The 27,290-nt window shown below is 55.8% G+C and overlaps 1 protein-coding gene across 4 annotated transcripts; it reads right to left on the reverse strand.

Annotated features, from left to right (window-relative positions):
- Positions 1-1,538: 1,538 nt before the first annotated feature.
- On the reverse strand, positions 1,539-27,247 carry SLC26A11 (solute carrier family 26 member 11). Of its 4 annotated transcripts, XM_032241424.1 has the most exons (17): positions 27,167-27,247; positions 25,921-26,162; positions 24,904-25,096; positions 24,434-24,519; positions 21,499-21,578; positions 19,525-19,667; positions 14,747-14,922; positions 14,243-14,315; positions 11,357-11,407; positions 7,714-7,774; positions 6,780-6,835; positions 6,348-6,488; positions 5,275-5,402; positions 4,869-4,968; positions 4,255-4,388; positions 3,611-3,683; positions 1,540-2,404 (listed from the first exon to the last, which is right to left on the reverse strand). In XM_032241424.1, the coding sequence occupies exons 2-17, from the start codon at positions 26,146-26,148 to the stop codon at positions 2,313-2,315; spliced, it is 1,815 nt and encodes a 604-aa protein (XP_032097315.1). In that variant the 5' UTR covers positions 26,149-26,162; positions 27,167-27,247; the 3' UTR covers positions 1,540-2,312. The 4 variants fall into 4 exon arrangements, with proteins under 4 accessions (XP_032097311.1, XP_032097315.1, XP_032097314.1 ...); XM_032241423.1 differs by lacking the exon at positions 19,525-19,667 and having other exon boundaries at positions 24,434-24,671; XM_032241422.1 differs by lacking the exon at positions 27,167-27,247 and having other exon boundaries at positions 25,921-26,997.
- Between the last annotated feature and the right edge of the window lie 43 nt (positions 27,248-27,290).

Below are 27,290 nucleotides of genomic sequence, written 5' to 3' on the forward strand. Positions count from 1 at the left end.
GGCCTCGATCTCTTGACCTCGTGATCCACCCGCCTCGGCCTCCCAAAGTGCTGGGATTACAGGCTTGAGCCACCGTGCCCGGCCTCTTCCCACTTCTTAAAAGTATTAACCAGACTGTGATAAACATCCTTGTGCCTGCTTCCCGGAAGACTGACTCTAGCATGTTTGTGTAGATTCTGAGGAGCATAACTGCTGAGTCACAGGTTGTGTGCAAATTTATGAAACTGATAGAGCCTGGTGCCTGCCACAGTGAATCTGTTTCCCTTCACCATCCCTGTGAAGGAACCACATCTAGGTTGAAGCATGGATGCACTTGGCATGTGGGTGCAAGCCACACATGGACTGCTACCCTTACAAGCCTGGGCAGAGGGCCCAGTGAGCAGGGCTTTGGGACAGGTTCACTTTATATAGAAAGAGAAGCTGCCTGAGGTCACAAAGGACATGGACTGGAGGGTAGGGGTTCTCTTGTGGCTGAGGGAGGGCATGGTGGCTCACACCTTAACCGCAGCACTCTGGGGGGCTGAACCCAGAGGATCGCTTGAGCTCTGGAGTTTGAGATCAGCCTGGGAAACAAAGTGAGACCCTGTCTCTACAAAAAACTGAACAAATCAGCCTGGTGTGGTAGCATGCGTCTGTGGTCCCAGCCACAGGAGAGGCTGAAACAAGGGGATTGCTTGAGCCCAGGAGTTCAAGACCGGCTTGGGGAGCACAGTAAGAAGACAGGGAGGAAGGAAGGAAGAAAGGCAGAAAGGGAAGAAAGAAAAGGAAAGGATGGAAGAAAGAAAAGAAAAAGGGGGAAAGAAGGAAGGAAGAAAGAAAAGGAAGGGAGAAAGGGAGGGAAGGAAAGAAAGAGGAAGCAGGGAAGGGAAGGGAATGAAGGAAGGAAAACGGGAGCCAAGGGACCTGGAGGAGTCACGTGGATGCGGGACGCCCAGTGTCCACGGGGAGCCTTGCAGCCAGCAGCCCTGGTTCCAGGCCCTCCCCTTGCTGTGCTGATGCTGGCCGGGAGCACACGGCTCAGCAGGGCAATGCACATTCTTCTTGAAGAAAGTGCAGGGATAACACACCTCCGAGGCTGCCACAGGCTCCAGGGATTTACCCTCAGACGTAATCAAAGCATTCATAAAAACAGAAACACACGGTCCTGGTCTGCTCAGGCTGCCGTGATAAATTATCCCGGACTGCGGGGCTTAAGCCACAGGAATTCATTTCTCCCAGTTCTGGAGGCCAGGGTCCTTGTGAGCCCCTGCTTCCTGGTGGGCACGTGGCCTGGCAGTGTCCTCTCGTGGTGTTCCCCGGGGTGTGAGGGGGCAGAGCGAGCTCTCTGGCGTCTCTTCCCACAGGACACTAAAGCCATTGGTACAGGGCCCACCTTTATGACCTTCAGTAAACCCTGGTTACCCCCTAACCCCCCTGCATCCAAACACGGTCACATAGAGGGCTAGAGCCTTGACTACTCATCTTGAGGGACACGATCCTGTCCCTGACCCAAGCACACACTGCACAGAGAGCCCATTAAGTCAATGATGGCGCACATACAGCTCAATATACCATGCAGACGCCAAAAAATCACATATTCTAACGCTATTTATTATCACAACAAATACTTCACTGCAAACGACTGCATGAAAATGTGGTTTCCAGAGCACCAAGTATGGAATGATCCCATTTATGTAAAACCGTGAGCACACACCCACATGCTGATGGAGAGGCACAGAGGCACGTGTCGGGAGGGGGTCTGGAGTGACCCCCAAGTGGACGGGGTCGGGGAGGGTGTGCGGGGATTTCCCACATTTTTTACAATAAGCATTTATGATTTTTACAAAATCACCCAAGCCATCACTTTTTCCATTTAGAAAACACTAAATTATTTACTGTACGTCCTTGGGCACACCTTGGTTTTCTCTTGGAGAGCACAGATGCTGTCGCCATGAGGAGCATCTGTGCCATCCTGTCCATCCCGCCTCCCAGACTCCTGCCTGCCCCGCCCGGACACCTCTCCCAGCCCAGGCTGGAAACCCCTGGCCCCCTGCTTCCTCGCTTTGTCGGTCATTCTAGAAGACTCTCCAAACCACTCTTGCAAAGAGGGTCATGCCAGGGAACAGCGGTGAGGTCATTTTTCAGTCAACCCACAGGAAGCCGGTGAGTCCCCCCATGGATGTCCAGGCCCAGCTTCCTTCTCCTCCCCGGGGTCACCTGCTCCGCGGTTTCTCAGCCAGGCCAGCATGTCTATCAGGTGGCATCCAGCATCCAATCACAGTGACAAGAACCTTCCAGAACATCCTGCAACTGTGGAGGCCCATGGTGCCCCACTACGCCTGCAGCAGAGCAATCTTGTGTTCTGGAGTGGAGTCTTCTCTGGTGTTGTAGGGCTGGGTCCCCGGCTCCTGCCTCAGGTATTTCTCTGCAGAAAATACAACACGTTTTTTAAGCACTAAAAGCTCAGAGGTGAGGATGGGTGAGTTCACGGAAAGGGTTTTCAGGGTCCTGGAAGGTGCACAGGAGGGAGCTGTGTGCCATTCAGGCCAGCATCGCTAACTCTGTGGGGGTCTCTCCTGAGTCTCTGTAAGCGTATTTTCCAGGTGACTCACGGCCTTTTCTTACTGCTCAGGGTCCCCTCCCACCACACAGCCAGGCCACAGCTGGCTTACCCATCCCCAGTGCACTGCACCTGCTTCTGCAACAACGTGGGTGAATCTCCCTGACGTCACATTGAGCCAAGGAAGCCGCTACAACATCCGCCACCTCTCACTCTCGCGGAGCTGACCCTGCATCAGCTGTGACCTCACTGGAAGAGAAACAGGCCCAGCACTGGGGCCTGGGACCCTCTGGACCTTGCTGTGTGGCCTGCGGTGGGTGCTCTGCTTCTCTGCCCCATCCTCTTCTTGACCCCCGCTGCTGCTCAGACCCCTCCCATCGCTCTCTCAGGGATCAGCGCCCACCCTGTTCCTGTCCCTCCTGGCCCTCCTCGCCCAGGGCTTCTGGATCTCCTGACCTGACCCTGCTGTGTCCTGATCCCTTGGGATGTGGACTCCCAGCTGGAAGCACATGCTTCCAACCTTCTGCATGAAAAATGTGCGTCACAGAGCACCAGGTATAAAACGATCCCGCTTACGTAAAACTGCAAGCATACATACTCACAATGACAGAAAGGTACATATGCATGTTTAGGGGAGGGGTCTGGAGTGACCACCAAAGCAGGCTGGAGTGGAGGTGGTTTTCTGTTTTTTCTGTTGTTGTTCTTTTTTTGAGACAGAGTGTCGCTCTCTGACCCAGGCTGGAGTGCAGTGGGATAATCTCAGCTCACTGTGATCTCCGCCTCCTGGGTTCAAGCGATTCTCCTGCCTTGGCCTTCTGAATAGCTGGGATTACAGGCGCCCACCACCACACCCAGCTAATTTTTGTATTTTTAGTAGAGACGAGGTTTCATCATGTTGGCCAGGCTGATCTCGAACTCCTGACCTCAGATGATCCGTCCACCTTGGCCTCCCAAAGTGCTGGGATTACAGGCGTGAGCCACCACGCCCAGCCAGTTCCCCATATTTTTTACAATAAGCATTTAGGATTTTTGCAAAATCACCAAAGCTGCAGGATGTCTGACTGCACCCACCTGCTTCTTCCAGGGTGGAGAAGTACTGGAACCCCTTCAGGTCAGCAGACAGCAGGACACGGAGAACGGGGACCTGAGGAACAGACAGACTTTAGCCAGGGCAGGGATGTTCCTCTGCAGCACACAGGTAGGCGGCCTGGTGGACACGAAATCTCAGAGCCTCCCAGGAAGGTACAGCTTCACCTCCACACGAGGGTGTAGACATGGGGTTTCACCATGTTGGCCAGGCTGGTCTCGAACTCCTGACCTCAGGCGATCCACCTGCCTCAGCCTCCCAAAGTGCTGGGATTACAGCCATGAGCCACTACACCCAGCCTTCCCTGACTGTTTGTGTTACCTAAAATATAATTCCCCTGAGAGCAGGGGCAGGGACTGATCCTCATTCACTTGTGTGTCCCCAGCATTGAGGACAGCATGGCAGTGACCACCGGGGAAATGAAGCCATGTGACTCCTCAGAGGGCTGGGGGCCACCGCTCCTCATTCCACAGGGAGGGATGAGGAAGGTCAGATGGGGACGGGAACCTTTTAAATCACACGTAGAGCCAGCGCCGGCCAAGGGGCCATCTAGTATCACCCCAGAGATGTCACATTCACCACAGGAGGGGGCAGAGGAGTGACCCAAGGCAGCCCATGGCACACCCACCTGCAGACCCACGAAGGCCAGGGCGACGCCCTGCCTGTGGAAGTCCTCGAGGAGCTCACCAAGCCCCAGCACCACGGTGTAGTCGATGCTGCAGACGTGGGTGCACTCCAGGACCAGGCAGCGTGGCGGGGACACTGGGGAGACAGGCCCGAGTCGGGTCACGCCACGCAGAGCAGCCCAAGGCCGCGCTGCAGAGACCAAAGGAGGCTCCGGCCAGGAGCAGAGGCCAGAGTGCTCCATCTCACGGGGGCTGAGTCGCCCAGCTGGGGGATCCGCACGGCAGAACCAGTGACACAACTGTTTGGGGACAGCAGCAGCAATTTCCCTCCCGGGACTGACAGACCCCTGACTCCCCTAAAATCAGCCCCCCAGAAACAGGAATGGGACTTTAGGGGCAGGGAAGGAGCGACACATGGGGAACCACCACCCTTGCTGCAGCGGTCACTGGCTGAGGGCCCACAGGGCGGAGTCCTGTCCACTCGGAGATGCCTGAATCCTTGTGGACTGGACAGCGTTGGGGACAGGGCCCTGGAGTCCTGAAGAGCTGGGAGTTGGGGGCAGAGAACAGGGGAGTGACAGGTGACCTCAGGCCACCTTGGCCCCCACCCACGTACCTTCCAGGGCCCGGCTTAGGATCTCCTCCTGCAGAGCCTCCACCGCAGGGAAGTGCAGGCCGCTGGCCGGCTGCAGAACCAGAACTGGCCCCTCTGATACCTGTGGGAAGGAGTGAGGCCTGGAGGCAGGTCTGACCCGGCAGCCTCCACCAGGCTTGGCCTGTCCCAAGTGGGAAGCCCCCCACCCAACCCAGCACGCTGGAGGGGACCGGGAGTGGGGTGCTAAGGGTAGACCCCCCACAGCCCCGTGCAGGAGAACGGTTTACAGCAAGGTGGTTGCCCGCCTGCCAGCGAGCCGTCCCCTTCAGCAGCACCCGCGACCACGATCGCCCTGGACCCTCAAAACATTAAGACCACACCCAGGAATCCTGCCCCCAGCATGCCCCCCGAGGCCACAGGCGGGTACCTTGGTCTCGGGTCTGGCTGCGGAGTGCAGGAGCATGAGCAGGGACACCAGGGCCCCGGCCAGGATGCCGTACTGCATCTCCCAGAAGCTCAGCAGGAACGTCACGCACAGGGGCAGCAGGTCCAGCCCTAAGAGAAGGGTGCGGCTGAGGGTCAGCAGCCACCCGACCCCCAACATGGCCCCGCTGACCAGCGGGACAGCTTTCTGCCCCCCACATGAGTAAAGGTCTCATGGACCCAGAGCAGCCCCCGAGGGGACTCCTGAGGACTTGGGGACAGCAGTTGCTGATCAGGCCACGCTTCAAGTCGAAGGAAGGAAATGGCCGCCTCCCCATCTGAACTCAGCACAGGTGAGACACGCCCAGCTCGTCCCCGGCCTTCAACCTCGGGGAGGGCAGCAGCAGGGCCACAGAGCCTTGTCAGGGCACAGTGCCAGCCTGGGGTGCCCTGGCGACACAGTGAATGTACGGGCTCAGGGCTCAGGCCTGGGGGATTCCACCGCACGCGCGAGTCAGGCCCATCCCACCCTGGCTGAACCTCGGTTTCCCTGGCATGCAATAAAACCATCCATCTTTTCACCTGGCAACTTGCTGAGGCTGCCCAGAAGATACCAAATAAGCTATGTGAACCCTTTCCATCCTCCTTCCACAAACAAAAGAAAACAATGTGTTTAAAGGAACCGCCATTCAGAGCCAGAGTGCAAGGCTGTTCCGCTGCCCCTGCAGGTCACCAGAGGACGTCTCCTGTCCCTCCCCCAGCTGGGCCCAGCAGAGCAGTGGCTGGAGGTGGGCAGCAGGGAGGGCAGGGATGGGGCAGGGGGATCAGGAGGGGACCCTCCCCCGGGCCAGTGCTCCCCTCAGGACCCCATTTGTCAGCTCCAGCTCTTCCTGCTGAGACTTGGGGCCATCTCTGGGTCCGTCTTCTGGCCGTCCACTCCTCTGTTCCGGGACCAGCCTGACTTCCCAGCCCTAGCCCCGGAGCTGTGGCTGCAGGAAAATGGGCAGCACCAAGGACACCCTCTGTGTTCACAGACACCGCATCACAGCGCTCTCCCCTGCAGGGACAAGGACATACTCTTAACGCGCCAGAGCGTCCCGAAGATCTTGGTGTCGAACAGCGGGGCCACGGCCATGATGATCACGGCGGCCAGGGCAGACTTGGGGATGTAGTAGAAGAGCGAGGTCAGGTAGTCCAGAGACAGCAGCACCAGCACTCCTGCGGGGCGTGGGGACACGGGTGACTCGGGCACAGGATCCCCCAGCATGCAGCGCAGCAGCCTCCTGTTCAGAGGAGCCCACCGGGGACAGGAGTGGGGACAGGCCATGAGCGCCAAGGCCCCCAGCCCCTGCTCAGTCTCCTGTGGTCCCCCCACCCATGTGGCCCCCCAAGTCCCTGTGCAGTCCTGGGACACACGGCCCATAAGCCAAAGGGACATCTCTGCGGGCCCCCTCCTCCCTTTCTCCCGCTCTCAGGGCTGAGGGCACAGGGGGAAGACGGGGGCCTCACCCGTCACCAGCCCCCCCGCCGGGGTGCACACCCCCGACTGAGCATTCACGGCTGTCCTGGAAGGCAACAAAGAGACTGTCAGTCACCAGGGGCCGGGACAGGGGAACCCTCAGTCCACATCCCTGTGGCTGACCTTCCGAGGGGACGTCGGCTCCAAGCACGGCTTAGGAAGTGGCGGGGCGGGGGGACTGCAAGGGGGCTGAGGCCAAGAGACTTAGGGTGCAGTCACAGGCCACCTGACCACAGGAAGGCACAGGTCTCATGTTCCAGAAGCATGCGTCCCTTCGGGGTCCTGCAGGCTTTGTCTCCTGCCCCCATCCAGGTGGGCGCCCCATATCCAGCAGGGTCAGCGTCAGCAGCTGGGGGACCAGGCGATCCCTCTTTCCCTCCTTGAAGCCACAGGTCACCCCCATCCCGCTGTCCTGACTGAGGAAGGGCCCTAGGGCGTCTGGGATAAACCTCAGGCCTGACTTCAGGGCAGAGCTAGCCCTTCCTGTCTCCACATCCTTTTAGGAATTGACTCTGGCACCAAGAGCTAGGAGGGCTTTGGCATGCTGGGAACTTTCCAGTATCTGTTTCAGAGAGAGGGTCTCGCTCTGTCGCCCAGGCTGGAGTGCAGAGGCACAATCACAGCTCACTTCAGCCTCAGCCTGCTGGGCTCAAGTGATTCTCCCGCCTCTGCCTCCAGGGTAAATGGGATAGCAAGGGTGTACCACTTCACCCAGTGGACTTTCTAGTACTAAACTGCAGGACTGTCTATGAGAGTAAAGAAACAGAGGACACCCTGGGGGACAGCAGGGTGACCCCCAGCCCTTCCTCTCCACAGAGAGTTCACAGCTGACAGGGCACTGGGGTCAGGGCAGGCAGACGCGTCAGGATAACAACGTAAAGGCGTACGACATGGGCAAACAGAGGAGGAGGACAGGTCACTCACCGTCCGAAGCTGCCTGTGACCGGGTAGGAGGAGACGAGGGAGCCCAGCACATTGGTGAGGCCTGGGGAGGAAGCAAGACAGGCCGATCCGGGAGGGAAGACATACAGGATGGAGGGAAAGGAGATGGGGAGGGGGACAGAAACCCAGAAGGGAGGCAGGAAGGCAGGGTCAGGAGACATCCTGGGAGCCTGAGCCTTCGTACTTTTTCAGGGAAGGAAGAAAACAGGCCACGCTCTTATAGACACACAGCCATTTTTGAGACAGAGATTCACTCTTGTTGCCTAGGCTGGAGTGCAATGGCATGATCTCAGCTCACCACACCCTCCGCTACCAGGATTCAAGCAATTCTCCTGCCTCAGCCTCCGGAGTAGCTGGGATTACAGGCATGAGCCACCACGCCCAGCTAATTGTGTATTTTAGTAGACAGGCTTTCTCCATGTTGGTCGGGCTGGTCTCGAACTCCCGACCTCAGGTGGTCCGCCCACCTTGGCTTCCCAAAGTGCTGGAATTATAGACAGGAGCCACCACACCTGGCCATTTTTTTTGCAACACAGCCTGTTGCCCAGGCCGGAGTACAGTGGCAGGATCTCGACTCACTGCAGCTTCCACCTCCCAACTCAAGTGATTCTCCTGCCTCAGCCTCCCAAGCAGCTGAGACTACAGGCGTGCAGCACCATGCCTGGCTGATTTTTGAATTTTTAGTAGAGATGAGGTTTTGTCATGTTGGACAGTCTGGTCTTGAACTCCTGACCTCGGGTGATCCACCTGCCTCGGCCTCCCAAAGTGCTGGGATCACAGGCGTGAGCCCTGCGCCCGGCCAGGTCCCAGCTTTCAAACACTTGCCACCCAGCCTCTCCTGTGTGACCAGGACACGCCTTCCCCACGCAGAACGGAAGGGAGCATCTCACCACCCAGGAGGGCATGACGGCTGAGAAGGAAGTGCCTGTAAGACAAATCCTACGTGCTCGGGAGGTCAGTGACTGCCACATTCTCCACCCAGTTCCCTTCAACCCCAGCACTCCTGAGACAACAGCCACAGTGAGGTCGGAGGCTGTGGCTGGTACACGGTCTCCTCGGGTGATGCTGGCTGCCTACACCAGACAAAGCCTGAGCCGCAGCATCACTGGGGCCCGGGAACAGGGATCACTGCTCAGCCAGACCCCACATTGCCACCAGCATCTGTCTCACCTGGGGTGTCACAAAGGCCCGAGTCCCTCCTGCTAAGATCCACAGTGGGGTGTCAGGTCTCACAGGGGTGGGGCCAAGTCAGCACCAGCCCGGGTCCCATGGCCCAGCTCACGGCCCTGAGAAACAGGGGCTAGGGCACGGAAATGCAGGGGTGGGAGAGCTCAGCAGAGGCCTGTGGTGACTGCAGGCTGCACGGGGTCACCCTCACTCTACAACAGCTTGAGCTGGGGACCTGACTCTGTGAGCTGCTGCTGACGGGGCAACCCCTCCCAGCTTGGCCTTCGTGGGTGCACATCAGCCCACATCAGCCTGGCCTACCTGAGATCAAGGAGTCCCATGGCTGCCATGGTAACCGTGACCTTCACTCTATGTGGGTCACATTCCTAGAACTCAGTGTGCCATCAGAATAGTTCTGTGGTATTTTTAAATAATGGGAATAGGGCCAGGGGCTGTGGCTCAGGCCTGTAATCCCAGCACTTTGGGAGACCAAGGTGGGCAGATCACCAGATATCAGGAGTTCGAGACCATCCTGGCCAACATGGTGAAACCCCGTCTCCACTAAAAATACAAAAAGGGCCAGGTGAGGTGGCTGACTCCTGTAATCCTAGCACTTTGGGAGACTGAGGCGGGCAAATCACAAGGTCAGGAGATGGGAGACCATCCTGGCTAACACAGTGAAACCCCATCTCTACTAAAAATGCAACAGAAAATTAGCTGGGCATGGTGGCGCTCACCTGTAATCCCAGCTACTCGGGAGGCTGAGGCAGGAGAATCACTTGAACCTGAGAGGCAGAGGTTGCAGTGAGCTGAGATTGCACCCCTGCACTCCACCCTGGCAAGAGGGTGAGACTCCGTCTCAAAAATAAATAAATTTTAAAAATACAAATACAAAAATTAGCTGGGCGAGGGGGCAGGTGCCTGTAATCCCAGCTACTCAGAAGGCTGAGGCAGGTGAATTGCTTGAACCTGGGAGGTGGAGGTTGCAGTGAGCTGAGACCATGCCACTGCACTCCAGGAAAGTAACAGGAATGGGATGGTCTGGGAAGTCACATTTGGAAGATTTACTGGTGAGGAGGGCTCGGGGGAGGCTGTGGATTTTCTCAGCCTGAGGGTATGTTTCCTAGGAGGCCCGTGCTCCACCACTCAGCTGGACAATGCCCCGTTCTCCACGGCTCAGAGAGGAGCCCGGACAGCGTTCTTCTGTGACCCAACTTGGGTCACTTGCTTTGCTGTCAAGAAGCCACGTGGCTCTTGTGAAATTATCTGGGTGGACACCCCGTTTTCGAAGGAGCCCACGGTGCTCCCTGGGTTACCCTGCACGCCAGTCTCACGAGGGGCGAGAAGGAAAAGGCAGGAAGGCCTGGGACCCACGACTCAGTCGTGATAACTGAATTGAAGATTCACACTGTGGTCTCAAAATATACCACTAAGAGGTCAGCCCACAGAGACATAATGAGAGGAAACTAAGCCGTGAAAGCAGGCATGACCCCACCACAGGCAGGCAACTCGGGGCCCCCAGGTATCACAAATCCACCTGCCCCTGCCTGGAGCGAGTCGCAGGGGAGGGTGTGGCCACAACCAGAAGACTCCTCTGAGGTTCCTCCCTCCCCAAGGTGGGACACCGCAGGTGTTCCTGGACGCAGACCTAGGCTACAGGCATCAGAGTCGGGTATGCAGCAGGCGCTCAGTAAGTGGTGGGACAGACAGCAGATGTCAGCTCTGCATTCTTAGGGATTCAACTGAACAGTGTGGAGCTCTGGGAACGAATCCTTATTACTATTCCACAAGAGCCAGCACAGTGGCTCATTCCTGTAATCCCAGCACTTTGAGAGGCTGAGGCGGGCGGATCACCGGAAGTCAGGAGTTCGAGACCAGCCTGGCCAACATGGTGAAACCCGTCTCTACTAAAAATACAAAAATAAGCCAGGTGTGGTGGTGCACGCCTGTAATCCCAGCTACTCAGGAGGCTGGGGTAGGAGAATCACTTGAATGCAGGAGGTGGAGGTTGCAGTGAGCCAAGATCATGCCACTGCACTCCAGCCTGGGTGACAGAGCAAGACTCCATTTCAAAAAAAAGAAAAAAAAAAATTCCGGAAGAGCCCATCTGGAGCCACCTCTGCCCCCCCAATTCATCACTACCCTCACAGTCCTCCTATGATGCAGGAGACACAGCAATAGGCCCCCCTGGAGGCCCACAGCTGGGGTCTTCCCTGAGGCTAGGGTCATCCCTGAGGTCTTCCCTGAGGCTGCGGTTGTCCCCATGGCTGGGGTCTTCCCTGAGGCTGGTGTCGTCCTATGACTGGAGTCTTCCCTGTGGCTGAGGTCTTCCCCGTGGCTGGGGTCTCCCCCGTGGCTGGGGTCTCCCCCGTGGCTGGGGTCTTCCCCGTGGCTGGGGTCTTGCCCGTGGCTGGGGTCTCCCCCGTGGCTGAGGTCTTCCCTGTGGCTGGGGTCTTACCGATGGCCAGCAGCTCCTGGTTGGCATTGATGCGGTAATTATTCTGAGATGCTAAAGGGAAGGAACAGTAAAGATTGTCACTGATATTCAACATCGCTGGAAAACATTCACAAAATGTAAAACAGATCATGAACTTCTACGTACGGCAGTAAATTTTATAAATATAACTAGGTGGCCGGGCGCGGTGGCTCACGCCTGTAATCCCAGCACTGTGGGAGGCCGAGGCGGGTGGATCACGAGGTCAAGAGATCGAGACCATCCTGGTCAACATGGTGAAACCCCGTCTCTACTAAAAATACAAAAAATCAGCTGGGCATGGTGGCACGTGCCTGTAATCCCAGCTACTCAGGAGGCTGAGGCAGGAGAATTGCCTGAACTCAGGAGGCAGAGGTTGTGGTGAGCCAAGATTGCGCCATTGCACTCCAGCCTGGGTAGCAAGAAGGAAAAACCTCCGCCTCAAAAAAAAAAAAAAAAAAATACATATATATCACTATGAATACACATCTAAAATAGCCACATGTAAACGTGTGCTTGAGTGTAACAGAGTGGGAATAGGTATTGTACCCCGTAAACAGGCTGGGCGCGGCGGCTCATGGCTGTAATCCCAGCACTTTGGGAGGCCAAGGCAGGAGGACTGCTTGAGTCCAGGAGTTCAAGACCAGCCTGGGCAACATGGCAAAACCCCATCTCTGCAAAAAATACAATTAGCTGGGCATGGTGGTGTGTGCCTATAGTCCCAGCTACTCAGGAGGCTGAGGCAGGAGAATCTCTTGAACCCTGGAGGTGGAGGGATCCGCCCTCCTTGGCCTCCCAAAGTGCTGGGATTACAGGCATGACCCCCCGCGCCTGGCCGAGAAAAATATTTTAAACTGGAAACCTCTCTGATTACCAGTTGAGATGGCTAGCAAGTCCAAGATGAGCCATCTCCGAGAGGCGAGCAGGCGAAGATTTCAGGAGAAGGAACAAAAGCATGCATCTAATTCAGAGCTTGGCACACTTTCCTGTAAAGGACCAGCTTGTCAGTATTTTAAGCTTTGTGGCTTAAACACAAAGTCAACAGTGGCTGTTGACTAAAAATGCAGATTAGCTGGGCGTGGTGGTACACACCTGTAGTCCCAGCTACTCTGGAGGCTGAGGCACGGGAATTGCTTAAACCTGGGAAGTGGAGGTTGCAGTGAGCAGAGATTGCGCCACTGCACTCCAGCCTGGGCCACAAAGTGAGACCCTGTCTCAAAAAAAAAAAAAAAAAAAAAAGAGAATCTCCTTTGAAGGGAGTAAGGGTCTGCGCACTGGGACTTGGGAGAAGGAGCTTCATGCTGTACAGCCTGGACTAGGCAGTGAACACAATAACAGACAGTGTTAATTGGGTTTTCACCTTTAGAGGCAACAGGAGCCCAAACACAAGGACTCAATAACGGTGACAAGTTAGAATGAAGCTGTCATCCCCACAGGACGGGGCGAGTGATGGACAAACTGCAAGGAGGGAATGTAGAGATGCTGACTCAACCTAGACACAGAGGGGGTTACTGCTTCCCTGCCTCCCTGGGGGCGAGGAGGGGCCGGCCGAGGGGTCGAGCCAGCTGAATGAAGCTTGTTGTTCAGTGTTTAGGAGTTTGTGAGCCTGTTAAGAAACACAGTCATTATTTCCAATTAAATTAAAACTTTTTGGGCCGGGCGCGGTGGCTCACGCCTGTAATCCCAGCACTTTGGGAGGCCGAGGCGGGTGGATCGCGAGGTCAGGAGATCGAGACCATCCTGGTCAACATGGTGAAACCCCGTCTCTACTAAAAATACAAAAAATTAGCTGAGCATGATGCTGCATGCCTGTAATCCCAGCTACTGGGGAGGCTGAGGCAGGAGAATTGCTTGAACCCAGGAGGCGGAGGTTGCAGTAAGCCGAGATCGTGCCATTGCACTCCAGTCTGGGCAACAACAGCGAAACTCCGTCTCAAAAAAAAAAAAAAAACTTTTTTTTTTTTTTTTAAAGATAGCGTTTCACCATGATGGCCAGGCTGGTCTTGAACTCCTGACCTCAGAGAGTGATCCACCGACCTCAGCCTCCCACAGTGCTAGGATTACAGGCGTGAGCCACCGCACCCAGCTAAATTAAAACTTTCAATTAAACAGATAATACAGGATCTTGCTCTGCCGCCCAGGCTAAAGCGCAGAGACGCTGTCACAGCTCAATACTACCTCGACCTGCTGGCTCAGCTGATCCTCCTGCCTCAGCCTCCCGAGCAGCTGGTACCGCAGGTGTGCTCTGTGCCTGGCTAATTTCTATTTTTCATAAAAACGAGGTCTCATTATCTTGCCCAGGTGGGATTCAAACTCCTGAGCTCCAGCGCTCCTCCCACCTTGGTCTCCCAAAGTGTTGGGATTACAAGCCTGAGCCACCACACCTGGCCCAAAGATGATACTTGAAGCTCGCCACTTCTGAATTAATTTGGCATCTGTCGCTGATGAGGTTACTCGCACCCATGGTAACAAGGTGGTAGAGGTGCCACAGAATATGGGTGCTCATGCACACCTCGTCCAAGTTCCACGTGCAAACTCCCTGTTCAGTGATGTCCCGTCAGCTTAAACTCAGTCAGCAGCATTTACACCACGGACATCTGCAAGGGTCACGAACCAAAACCTTTTATTGCCACAAAGAGCGGGCTGTTAAAACACTCACTGCACACACTGTGGGGTGGGAGGGCAGTGGCTTGTTATAGACCCATTTTTATCGTATATACAGAATATGTACATGTGTATCATGAGCATGTATTACTGGGATACAAATTCAAGTTTCTAAAACGGGAACAGACAAAGGCGAGCTAGAAAGGAGGCAGGCCTAGCCCAGCCGGCGCGCCGGGAGACCTGGGGCATGGGTGACAGGCGTCTTACCGAAGGCTTTGGCCACTGCAATGCTTTCCAGGAGGCCCATCAGGGGCACCACAGCCAGCCCAGCCCCCATGTCCTGAGAGAGGAGAGAGGGATGGTGAGCGGCCTTCCTAAGGGGTGTGACCCATGAATGCAGTGAGGGCCACCCTCCCCCACAGGAAACAGGAGCACGTGCTTGTCAGCCGCAGGATGACCCTCCTTGTCTGAAGAGGTACCAGAATGTGTCTGAATGTGCTGGCAGGAACACAGCATATTCATCCTCAGCTGGAGTCCACAACGGGAGAAGCACCCCTGCGCCCCGGGCGGGAACACAACGTAACATCCCTGAGCTCGCTGAGCTTGCATCTGACCTGGGATTCTTTAATAACTGAGATGTCCCTCCCTGAGGACTCGGTTGTCCTAACTGACCTCAGACCCCCTGGCATCCAGCAGACGCATCAGGGTAGGGGCCACACCAGGGGCCACTGCAGCCTCGGCCACGCCATCCTGGCTCCTGGCTCTGCCCACCTGCACCATCTCGGTGAAGGAGATCGTCCCGTTCGCTGTGGTCATTGAGAAGGGCGGGGTCCGGACTGGAGGGAGCCCCTCAGCTGTCTCCCCAGTGAGGATGAAAGGCTGGTATCCAGTCACCTCGAAGGAGTACGCAACCAGGGCCGCGAAGGAGACCACCAGGGCACTGCGAGCTAGGAGAGAAGCAGAGGGGCATCCAGGACCCTACTCTGGCGAGTGTGGGGTAGTGTGGCTGCCTCCAGGTGACTGGGGCAGATGCCCCAGGGGCAGAAGATGCCCCCGCTGGGCCACAGTCCTCACTCTGCACTCTGGGAAATACGGCCCAGACACAAGTGCCACGTGGCAGCACGAGCACAGCAGGTGGTTCGGCAAAGCCGCAGGCCACGGACAGGCGCACGTGCCACCCACTGCCAAGCTCCAGGCCACCGCACATCACACAATGAGGCAAAGACTCTCTGAAAGCAGGTGCCCAGGGTGCATCCACCTCAAAGCACAAGGGAGGAAGAAACCAGATTTATCCCCTGCCCCAAACAACGGCCTCCAAGCTGCCAGACAGCGGGCAGGGCGGCCACGGGAAACAAGGGAGGCACGTCTGTCACTGCCCTGATGGCTGTCTGCGACTTCTCTGATGGTCTCCCTGTGTGTGGAGGGGGCCCCCTAGCAGAGCCCAGGGGTCTCCCTGAGTTCAGAGGCAATGCTGGAAGGGAGTCGAAGGAGGCCTGTGGCTGCAGCTGACAGCCAGGTCACAGGAGCAGACAGGGCAGCCGGGGACAGAGCTGCAGACATCTGCAGAGGTGCCTTCGGTGTGCAGCAGAGAACCGAATAAGGCAAAGCTGGACGGAAATGACCCAAACCCACAGTTAGGAAAAGACACGAAGAGGGTTACAATCCCAGGACTCACACCAGAGTGAAAAACCCTCATCATTCATGGAGCATCAGGGGCTCCTGAGGGTTTTACCTCAGCAGTGGGGAAGATTAGCCCAAGGCCTGGTGTTGGCAATTTTTTTCTGTAAAGGGCTAAATACTAAAACCTTTTTGCTTTGTGGGCCATAAAGTCTCTGGTGCAACTGCTCAAGCCTATTATTGCATAAAAGCAGACACAGACAATGTAAATGAATGGGACTGGCTCTTCCAATAAAACTTTGTTTACAAAATCAACTGGTGGGCCAGATTAGGATCGCCCTAGAATGAACACTGCTCTGGTCCAGCTAACAAAGCTTAAAAGTCAGATCCAGACGGGGCACAGTGGCTCATGCCAGTAATCTTAGCACTTTGGGAGGCCAAGGCAGGTGGATCACAAGGTCAGGAGTTCAAGACCAGCCTGGCCAACATAGTGAAACCCCATCTCTACTAAAGAAAAAAAATACAAAAATTAGCCAGGTGTGCTGGCAGGTGCCTGTAGTCCCAGCTACTCAGGAGGCTGAGGCAGGAGAATTGCTTGAACCCAACAGGTGGAGGTTACAGTGAGCCAAGCCACTGTACTCCAGCCTGGGTGATAGAGTGAGACTCAGTCTCAAAAAAGTAACTGTAACCAAATGAAATTTAATTAACAGGACATTAAAAGAATAACCAAATTCCACTTACTTAAAGAACTAGAGGAAACATTAAGACTGTTAAGTAACAATGTAAAAGATACATTTTAAAACATTCAAATTAAGGCTGGGTGGGGTAGCTATGCCTTTAATCCCAGCACTTTGGGAGGCTGAGGTGGGTGGATCACCTAAGATCAGGAGTTCGAGACCATCTCGGCCAACATGGCAAAACCCCCATCTGTACTAAAAATACAAAAAATTAGCTGGGCGTGGTGGCGGACACCTGTAATCCCAGCTACTTGGGAGGCTGAGGCAGGAGAATCGCTGGAACCTGGGAGGCCAGAAGTTACAGCGAGCCAAGATCATGCCATTGCGCTCCAGCCTGAACGACAGAGAGAAACTGTGTCTTTAAAAAAAAAAAGGAAAAAAAGATTCAAATCGAATTTCTAGAAATGAAAACCACAGTGTGAGAAATGAAACAAGCACTTGATGCAATTAACAACAGCTGGGGCATCACAGAGAAAAGGATAAAATGTAACACTAGAAACGATACAAAATGAAACACCAAGGACAGGACTGCAAAGCCCAGGGCAACAGCGAGCTGTGGGAACTGCTTCAAGGTGCGGGAAATACAGCGCTGGGAGTCTGCAAAGGTCTGTGGAATCTCATGAGCAGGTAGTATAAAAGAAGGGTGCGCAGTTTCCACACTGGATGAAACTGCCTCTATCACCCTTCCCCGCCTTGCTTCTGTCATGAAAACCTCAACAAAGGCTGTGGCCGAAACCATCCTCTAGCTTTTGGCTTCTCCTCCTGGCCACCCTGGTGTCTTCTGACGTGGCCCTACGTGGCCCTACGTGGCGTGCTGTGCCTCCTGTCGCTAGGACCTGTGAGTACAATAAACTTTCTTTTTTTCCTGAGCCTTTTTCCGTCTCCCCTTGTGGCCGCACCTGACTGGTCATTGCCTAAGGAAATACAAAAGTCTCTGAGAAACCTGGGGTGTCTCAGCATTTCGCACTTTTCTTTTTTTCGAGATGGAGTCTCACTCTGTTGCCAGGCTGGAGTGCAGTGACGTGATCTCAGCTCACCGCAACTTACGCCTCCCGGGTTCAAGTGATTCTCCAGCTTCAGCCTCCCAAGTAGCTGGGATCACAGCCATGCGCCAGCACACCCAGCTAATTTTTGTATTTTTAGTAGAGACGTGGTTTTGCCATGTTGGCCAGGCTGGTTTCAAACTCCTGACCTCAGGTGTCAGCCTGCCTTGGCCTCCCAAAGTGCTGGGATTACAGGTGTGAGCCATCATGCCTGGTCTCCAAGCCTGATCACTTCTAAGGTGATCCCATGAGTCCCCTGGACATCCCCTGAAGAATAGATTCTGATTCAGATATCTGCAGGGGGCCTGAGACCCTGCATTTCCAGTAAGCTCCCGGGGGATGCCCAGTGCCTAGGCTGCTGGTTCCAGGCCACACTCTGAGTCTCAAGGTTTAAGATAACAAAGCAAGGGCTGGGTGTGGTGGCTCATGCCTGAAATCTCAGCACTTTGGGAGGCTGAGGAGGGTGGGATCACTTGAGGTCAAGAGTTTGAGACTAGCCTGGCCCACATGGTGAAAACCTATCTCTACTAAAAATATAAAAGCCGGGTGTGGTGGTGCAAAACACCTGTAATCTCAGGTACTCAGGATGCTGAGCTGGGATAATCACTTGAACCCAGGAGGTGGAGGTGGAGGTTACAGTGAGCCGAGATTGCACCACTGCCCTCCAGGCTGCGTGACAGAGTGAGACTCCATCTCCTAAAAAAAGAAAAGTAGATAACAAAGCGTTTTCACTATTTCACGGATAACTGAACTAAGGTGCAGGAACTTCGGCTGGCTACTCTGCAAGTCTAAACACAGGCCAGGCTGGGACTGGAAGCCAGGCTTTTCCACTCTACACCCAGGGCTCTCTCCACCCCACCAGGCTGTGTTCACCACGGCCTCAAGTCTACGGAACAGGATCCAGGGAGTGACTGGGGGAACAGACCAGCCCAGGCAGCTGGAGGTGACTCAAGGGCTAAATCGAGCCACCGTCTCTCTCCTCTAGCTGTTGGATTATGCAGCCCCCGAACAGCAGGGCCAAGCTCAGCCTATTCTGTGCTTAATCCTTCCCCTCAGCTCTGTGAAGGCTCGGATTCGCCTACGCTTCCTGACTTTCCTGGGTGTGACTTCCTCTCTGGGTAGCCCTGCCCGGAGCTCAGCCAGGGGACCCGTGCCTATCCTGGATGCACTGAGAAGAGGCTTCCACCTCCCCAGGTGCTCCTTCACCTGCTAATGGCCCTGCTGCTTCTCCCACTATGCAGTCCTCCCCTCTCCCCTTCTCAAAGGACCCCTGGTTATCTGTGGCTCAGCCTGCGGCCTCCAGGCCCGAAGCTGAAGCTGTGCCCCAGCAAGCTGCACAATTCAAACACAGCCCGCTGTTCGCAGTGGAATCTGTTTTCTCTCCACAGGACCTGCCAGTAGACCTGACTTCTTACCTCGGTGCTGCTGACATTTTGGGCAGGTCACTGACAGTTGTGGAAGCCAGCACACCATCAGGGGTCTGGCGGCATCCCTGACCTCTCCTGGCTAGTTGCCAGCAACGGTCTCGCCCGGTGGTATCCACCAAAAATGTTTCCCGACATTGCTAAATGTCACCGGGGGGCAAAACTGCTTCAGGTGAGGACTGCTGCAGCAGACCAGCTCTCAGCTCCGGCTGTGGATCAGAACCACACTGAGTTTGGTTTGCAGTTTTAAATGTCACAGTTTGGTGGCTCACGCCTGTAATCCCAGCACTTTGGGAGGCCGAGGTGAGCCACTTGAGGTCAGGAGTTTGAGACCAGCGTGGTCAACATGGTGAAACCCTGTATCTACTAAAAATACAAAAAGCCAGGTGTGGTGGCGCATGCCTGTAATCCCAGCTACTCGGGAGGCTGAGGCAGGAGAATCACAGGAACCCGAGAGGTGGAGGTTGCACCGAGCTGAGATCACACCACGGCACTCTAGCCTGGCCAACAGAGCGAGATTCCATCTCCAAAAAAGAAATACTACTAAAAGATAAAAATAAAAAAATTTAATAAATAAGTCCCAGAGTTTTGTGTGCAGTTTTAAATGTCCCAATGCTGAAGTTACACCCAGACCAATGACATTAAATCTCGCAGGGTGGGATTCAGGACTCCCCAAGTGGCCCCAACATGCAGCCGAGGCTGCACACAATGTGAGCTGAGGCCCTCACCTGTTGTGGCAGCCCAGACCAACCCTCGGCTAAGCCGCACGCCGGGGGGCATCTCAGGGTGGACGGGAGGCACGTGGTCCCGCATCAGCTTCAGCACCAGCAGCAGTACCACGCAGACCAGCCCCAGGACGGCATCGCCCACACTGTGGACAGACAGAGGACCGGTCACCACCCAGCTCGGCCCAGGCCTTCTGCTGACCCGAGCCACCTGCCGCTGCTTCTGCTGGGAGATGCCAAGAAGCTCCCGGGGAAGGCCCTATGCCCAGGCTGCCCATCCCAGGCTATGCTAAGTATCAAGGTTTAAGGAAACAAGCATTTTCAATATTCTCACTGTTTCACACACACTTAACTAAAGCTCAGGAACTTTAGCAAGCTACTCCGCAAGACCAAACACAGGCTAGGCTGAGATGCTTTCTCGTAAGCGATATGCATCCCTACTCTACTTCAAAACTCATTTAAAATTCAGTAAATACACGAGCCTGTGCGGGTCACAATGGCGGAGGGGCGACCCGCTCACATTTTCCCTCCCGTAGCTCTTTGCGACTCAAGTCTGTGCAAAGGATCTGGTGAGTGACCACGGGGAACGGGGACCAGGCTGAGCAGCCGGCGCTCTGCAGGTGGCTCTGGAACAAGTGTGGCAAACCCACATCCTGTGGGCCACACGCAGCCTGGGATTGCTTTGAATGCGGCCCAATACAAAGCTGTAAACTTTCTTAAAACATTATGAGTTTTTTAAATGAATTTTTCCCAGTTCATCAGCTATCATTAGTGTTTTTTATGTATAGCCCAAGACAATTCTTCCTTCTGTGTGGCCCAAGGAAGCCAAAAGATGGGACACCCTGCTGTAGACATTCTAGAAGGCTTTGGACTAAACAATCAGTAAGGTCCCTTTTACCTTTAACAGTCCATGATATTCTCTGACTGCTCAGGTTCCACAATCACGCTCCCCCATGCGGCTGACCCCTGCCCACTGGTGCCTCTGAAGGGCAAGGAACCCACTGGTTTCCAGCTGGAAGATGGTCCAGGATCCCAGCATCGCCCCCACTCCCTCCAGGCCACAGCACTGGGCAGCCATCTCTACAGCTCCCTGATCATTTCTTCCTCCAGCCCCTTCCAGCCAGAGAGACAGAGGTATCCCGGCTTCCTGCTGGATGGTCTGGCAGGGAGGGACCCCTCATCAGAGACTTTTTTTTTTTTTTTTTTTGAGACAGAGTCTCACTCTATCGCCCAGGCTGAAGTGCAGTGGTGTGATCTTGGCTTACTGCAACCTCCACCTCCCAGGTTCAAGAGTCTCCTGCCTCAGCCTCCTGAGTAGCTGAGACTACAGGCACACACCACTATACCCAGCTAATTTTTGTATTTAAGAGACAGGGTTTCACCATGTTGACCAGGCTGGTCTTGAACTCCTGACCTAAGGTGATCCACCTGCCTTGGCTTCCCAAACTGCTGGGATTACAGCATGAGCCACCGTGCCTGCCCATCAGAGGCTCTTTAAACCACCTGCGGGAAGCGCTTGGGTCTCCTCATCTCTCATCACGGCTCCACCTGCTATCCCCATGGCACCTGCATTCTGTCTGTGTTAGCTTCCCCAAGCCCTGTCTTCACTTCCCTAACAAATCACCACCCGGGGGAGACACACTGCCTTCTTTTGCTTTACACAGTCTCTTCCCATTCCTGCCCAAGAAAGCTCTGTGGAGAGGAACAGCACCCTCTTTGGCTCCCCGGAGCTGAGCTTCTTAAACTCTCTCCTGCACACAGACCGCAGGCCTCCTGTTAGAACGCTGGCTCTGATAGGGCAGGTCTGGAAAGGGCTGACAATCTCATTTCCTGCCAGCTCACAGGTGCTGCTGATGGGGCTGCTCTGGGGATCCCTGTTTGAGCAGCCACTGGGGGTGAAAGTTGAGGTGGGGGCCAGGAAAGCAGGCGTGGAAGGAGGAGCTTCCTTATAGGAGGGAGGAATGAAGCCCAGGGTACCTGGTCTCCCCGATCCTGAGGAAGGTGTGGTACACTTGCAGGAAGAACTGCCTGGGGATGTTCTGCAGTCCCAGCAGGTTCTATTCAAACACAGAGATGCTCATCAGAGGCCCTGTCCCCAGACCCAGGCAATCTGTCCCCAGCTCTCAGCCTGCCGTCCCGACCCCATCTCAGACCCTCATTCCCAGGGCCCATCTCAAATGCTCAGGGGCCATCTGCCCACTTCCAATGCCCCCCAAGCCAGGAAGTCAAAGTTACCCTTGGGGGAAACGGTACTTCACAATTTCTGGGTCAGTGATACTTTCTCTAAATTACTTTTGTTTTTCACAAAAAACAGTATAGTTGATCCCACAGGAGGGAGACTAGTTCTACAGCTCTAAGGCCAGGAGCCCTGGGCCGCCTGACCCTGAACTCACTGGCTCCAGGCCATGCCTGCCACTTGGTGGCCAGGCCCCCTGCAATGTAGACCCTTGCTGCCATTGGCTTGAGGCCACATCTCTCACTAGATGCCCCCCAACCTCCAGCCCCGCTGCTGCCAGAAGGAAAAGGCACTTCACAGTGTGCACAGATCCGGAGGGCTCTGAGGGGCTTCAAGAAACTGGGCTGGGGAATATGCCAGCTCTCAGAGCTCCTGGGCAGAAGAAGGAGTTCTATCCTGTGCTTTAGGATTTTTTTTTTTTTCCTTTAGAGAGGGATTTGGCTTGCTCTGTGGCCCAGGCTGGATTCGAACTCCTGGGCTCCAGTGATCCTCCCACCTCAGCCTCCCATGTAGCTGGGATCTATGGGGCCGCCACAGCTGTGCTTTAGTTCTTTAAGTTGCCTGAGACTCAGCAGGAGTCAGAGGGGGAGGTTGAGGCCCAGGCTCCCAGGGTTGGCAGGCTCAAGGACCCTGCCCCAAAACTGTGGTCACAGGGTGGGTGGGGTTAGGACATCCGGGTGGGTGGACTCTGGGACTGCTGGGGCAGGGGCTTCTGTCCTGGAAGAGTCAGGAAGATGCCCCTCCCCCTAGATGGCTGCAGAGTCCCTGAGCGGGGCCAGGGTTGACAAGTATGAAGGCATAAAGAAGGCACTCTCGGCTGCATGGGATGACCCATGCCTGTAATTCCAGCACTTTGAGAGGCTGATGGCGGTGTATCACCCGAGGTCAAGAGTTCAACACCAGCCTGGCCACTGGTGAAATCCCATCTCTACTAAAAATACAAAAAATTAGCTGGGTATGGTGGCACATGCCTGTAATCCCAGCTACTAGGGAGGCTGAGGCAGGAGAATTGCTTGAACCTGGGAGGCGGAGGGTGCAGTGGATGGCCATTGTACGCCAGCCTGGGCAACAAGAGGGAAACTCCGCCTAAAGGGAAAAAAAAGGCGGCACTCTCTACTTTCACTGTGATCCTATAAAAGAACATCATAAAAGACTAGGAGGCCAAGGTGGGTGGATCACAAGGTCGGGAGTTCAAGACCAGCCTGACCAACATGGTGAAATCCCATTTCTACTAAAAATGCAAAAAAAATTAGCTGGGCATGGTGGTGGGCACCTGTAACCCCAGCTACTCGGGAGGATGAGGCAGGGGAATTGCTTGAACCAGGGGGATGGAGGATGCAATGAGCCGAGATCACGCCACTGCACTCCAGCCTGGGTGACAGAGCAAGACTCTGTCTCAAAGAAAAAAAAAAGAACATTCTTGATACGAAAAATAAGGGACATTTCCAGAATAAAGCAGCAACCATGCCCTGAAACAGCATTTGCCAAGCCTCCCCTGGGAGATGTGTGCAGATAACTTACAGATCGCACTCACCCACACCTGCTGGTCCCTCCTCGCTAAAATGGAAATAATGATAAACCTACCTACCAGGTAGTGTGCTGAGAATTACACACAGAGTGTGTCTTGCCCAGTGCCTAGCACGTAGCAAGAGTGCAAAAAGTGTCTGCTACTTTATTCACACCCATACACACACACACTCACACACACACTCACTCTCACACACACACACTCTCACACTCACATACTCTCACGCACACACACACACACTCTCACACACACACACACACTCTTACACACGCATGCTTTCCTGTCCTTGCTCTTCTCATGGTTCCTCTGTCAGGGAAGACTGTCTCAGGCCGGCCTGGAGCAGCGCCTGGCTTTGGGAAGATGATCTGCAGTGACACAGGGTGAGGAGGCAGGGTGTGCCCCTAGTCTGCCTTGACGGCTGCACGGCCCCATCAGCGGAACTGGGCTCACCTCACTCCACACACACCCAACTGGGCACCCCCTACTGCGCCTGCACGTAGCAAGAGTGCAAAAAGTGTCTGCTACTTTATTCACACCCATACACACACACCAGTGCTGGGTGGCCATGGCTGGGAGCAGAACAGTTCCTGTCCTTGAGGAACTTACAACCCAGCAAAAAATAGAATGAATTACATTCTCAGCTGATGACTGATCTTAATACATCTTATAGATGTTTTAAAAGTAAATATAAAAAGCATGGCATTTAAAAAATATTAAACCGAAACCAGAAAAAAAAAAGCATACAACAAAACCACCTAGCTAAATTAACATGGGGAAATCATTTGTTTGTAGAAGTTGTAGCAGCATTGCTTGTGACCACTGGGGCCCGCTGGGTGTGCCCAGTGCAGGGAGAACGGAGCCACGTCAAGCACACCACACAGAAACTCGGGCAAGAGCCGGGGGAGGGGGGTGGAATTACTGGTGCCCCCAGTTACCCGCTGTAAAATCCAGCCATCATGAGACAGCCCTCCCAGGAGGGTCGTTTTATTAAGAGGGGACCCATGAGAGCACTGCGTGCTTCTTGACCCACAGGAGACAAGCTGAAACAGCATGACGTCCACTGACCACAGGGATCAGGCCGGGCCTTGGTCCTGCTCCCAGCTATCCCTGTGCCAATGAGAAGTGCCCTGGGTGGGCACTGGGCCTACCTTGATCTGTCCAAAGCCGATGGTGACAGTGGCAGCAGAGGTGAAGCCTTTAATGACGGGGCAGGAAATGAAGTCCAGCAAGAACCCTGGCCAGCCAAGAGGGGACACCGAGCTGGTCCCAGCTCAACCCAGTCCCAGAGGATGAGGGCATGTGTGAGCTGGGAGGGGTGGGAAGGGTGCGATTGGGGAGCAGACACTACAGCTAAAAAGGGGTGGGTGACACACCCTGCCTGGCTGTCTTTGGAGAGCAGAAAAGGGAGACTAGGGTCTGAGGCCACAGCTCCTGGCCTCTCAGCAGAAAAGAGTAGACCAAGGGGCCAGGCCCCCACCCCCTCCACCCAGCCACCCACCTATACACGCACACACGTACTCACACCCTGCCCCCAACACACACGGGGATAGACCTTGAAATGCGAACAAGGAAATGCTGAGGTCAAGGGCATCCCCTTGGCAAGAAGATCGAGCCTCACCCAAATGTAGGACCCCCATGACCAGCTGGATGCAGCCAGACAGGAAAGCCAGCAGCACAGCATAGGCGGGCTCGTGGAAGGTGTAGAAGGAGACCAGGAGGGACATGATGGCAGTGGGGCCCAGAGTCACGTCCCGGGAGGTGCCCAGGAAGAAATACACGAAGCAGCCCATGAAGGCAGAGTAGAGGCCATACTGTGGAGAGAGACAGCGGTGAGCACCCAGGAGGCCGAGGCCAGCCCACCATGTCCCCAGTGTGCGTGTGCATGCATGGGAAGTGTGGGTATCAGCTGTGTCCTGGACACACGAGCATGCACAGGGGAGACATGCACCACCCTACACTGCGGGGGGCCTGCAGTGATCAGGAGGCCACTCTTTTAGCAGCACCCAACCGGGGCCTCAGGGTGCAGACAGCCGGACAAAGGGGTTGGTGCAGGCCTGTATGCTGCGCCCGAGTCTAAGAATGCATTCTTTTTTTTTTTTTTTTAAAGGCAGTTTTGCTCTTGTTGTCCAGGCTAGAGTCTAATGGTGTGATCTTGGCTCACCTCCGCCTCCAGGGTTCAAGTGATTCTCCTGCCTCAGCCTCCCAAGTAGCTGGGATTACAGGCGCCCACCACCGTGCCCGGCTAATTTTTTGTATTTTTAGTGGAGAGGGGCTTTCACCATATTGGCCAGGCTGGTCTTGAACTCCTGACCTCAGGTGATCCACCCGCTTCGGCCTCCCAAAGTGCTGAGATTACGGGTGTGAGCCATGGCACCCGGCCTGAGGAAGCATTCTTAAGGCCTCCTCCGTGAGTCACCTCGGTGGTCCCTCCACAACCAGCTCAGTGTCCGTGTGTGCCACACAGGCACAGGAGCCTGGGTCAGCCCAGAGACAGTCATGCGTTATACACTGTAAACCGAAGGTTCCTTGGGGCCCAGGGGTGGAAACCTGGGATGGCTGATGCTGTCTGGGATTGATGCTGTGTATCTCCACATTGCTTCTGAGATGGGGCCGGCAGCAGGGTCAGACACCTCACCTGGGGCGGGAGTCCAGCCACTTCAGCATAAGCCAGTGCCTGGGGAACGACAGTGAGGCCCACGGAGAGTCCGGCAATGAAATCCATCTTCAGCCACTGCAGGGAGTAGTTGGGCAGCCATGCCAGGATGGGCAGCCTCCTCTGCACGGCCGCGGGGGAGCAGCAGCAGGTGTTCGGGGCCATCCCGGGGCTGGAGAACCTGGCCTGACCCAGCACTGAAGAGGGCATCTTCTTCAGCGGGGCTGTGGATGCAGGTGACATAGACCAGCGTCAGAGCGTGGCCTTCGAAGAACCCAGCCACACCGCTCAGAGTCGGCCGGGGCCAGGAGGGGTCACTCTGGGTCTCCCCTCCCCAGGGGCGCTAAGCCAGACGGGTCTGAGAGGAAGCCAACAACGTGTGCAAGAGCCAAACCGGGCCAAGGCCGGAGCTCCCCCCATCCCCTCATCACCCACTTTCCCTGAATCCCCCTGCGCAAATCCTGGGTGCCTTCTGTCCCTCCATTCTCAACCCTCCCAGATGAGAAACTGCTCAGCGATTTCTTAATGAGAAGTCTGAAGACTAATTAGGCTCACACTTCTCGCTCCTGGAGAACTGGCTTCCTTTTCCTTTCTTCCCCCTCACCCCAGGGAATTTAACGGGGAGCAGCCTAGAGCCGCGGGGGCACACTAGGCTGGCGGGGGTGCCGGCGGCGGCCGGGAGGGGATCCCAGGTTTTCCAACTGCGCACCAATGCGGGCTCCATCCACTACGGTGGACTGCGGCGCTGGCGGGGGGTCCTCCCTCCTGACACCACGACTCGCTCAGCCCCCACCTGTGGCATTCACGCCCTGGAGTTCTAGTTGCTTCTAGGAGGACGTCAGAGGCGCCCAGTTAATTCAGGTGCGCAGCATCCTCCAGGGCCCGGCGCCCGCGCACAGAGCCGCCCCCCAGGCCCCCGGCCGCCCCGCTCCGGCCAAAATCCACTCCCCAACCCCCGGCCCCGCCCACGAGGCCGCTGGCTCCGGATCCTGGGGCCTCCGGCGGGGATCCCGCGCCACCTGACAGTCCGCAGTCCCTCGGCCCCGAGCAAAGCCGAGGGCCACGGGGACCCGGGAGAGGAGGCGGCAGGGGGGTGGTCCCCGGGGGAGGCGCCCGCGCTTTCGGGCTCTGCGCTGCTCCCCGCGTCGGCTGCCCCGGCGACCCTGGCCACTGTCCGCACCACCCGCCCCTGGTCCCCGCCCGCCGCCCTCGCGGGCCACGGACTCACCCGCCCGGCACCGCAGCTCGGGGTCTCCTGGCGTCGCCGCAGCCGGGTCCGGAGGAATCACCCGGGACGGGCCGGGGCGGGGTCTGGGGCGCACGTGACTGGGGCGGGGCCGGGGCGGGGTCTG

The sequence above is a fragment of the Sapajus apella genome, unplaced genomic scaffold, assembly GCF_009761245.1.
Source record: "Sapajus apella isolate SASKATOON/1434 unplaced genomic scaffold, GSC_monkey_1.0 scaffold48, whole genome shotgun sequence".
Lineage (NCBI taxonomy): Eukaryota > Metazoa > Chordata > Mammalia > Primates > Cebidae > Sapajus > Sapajus apella.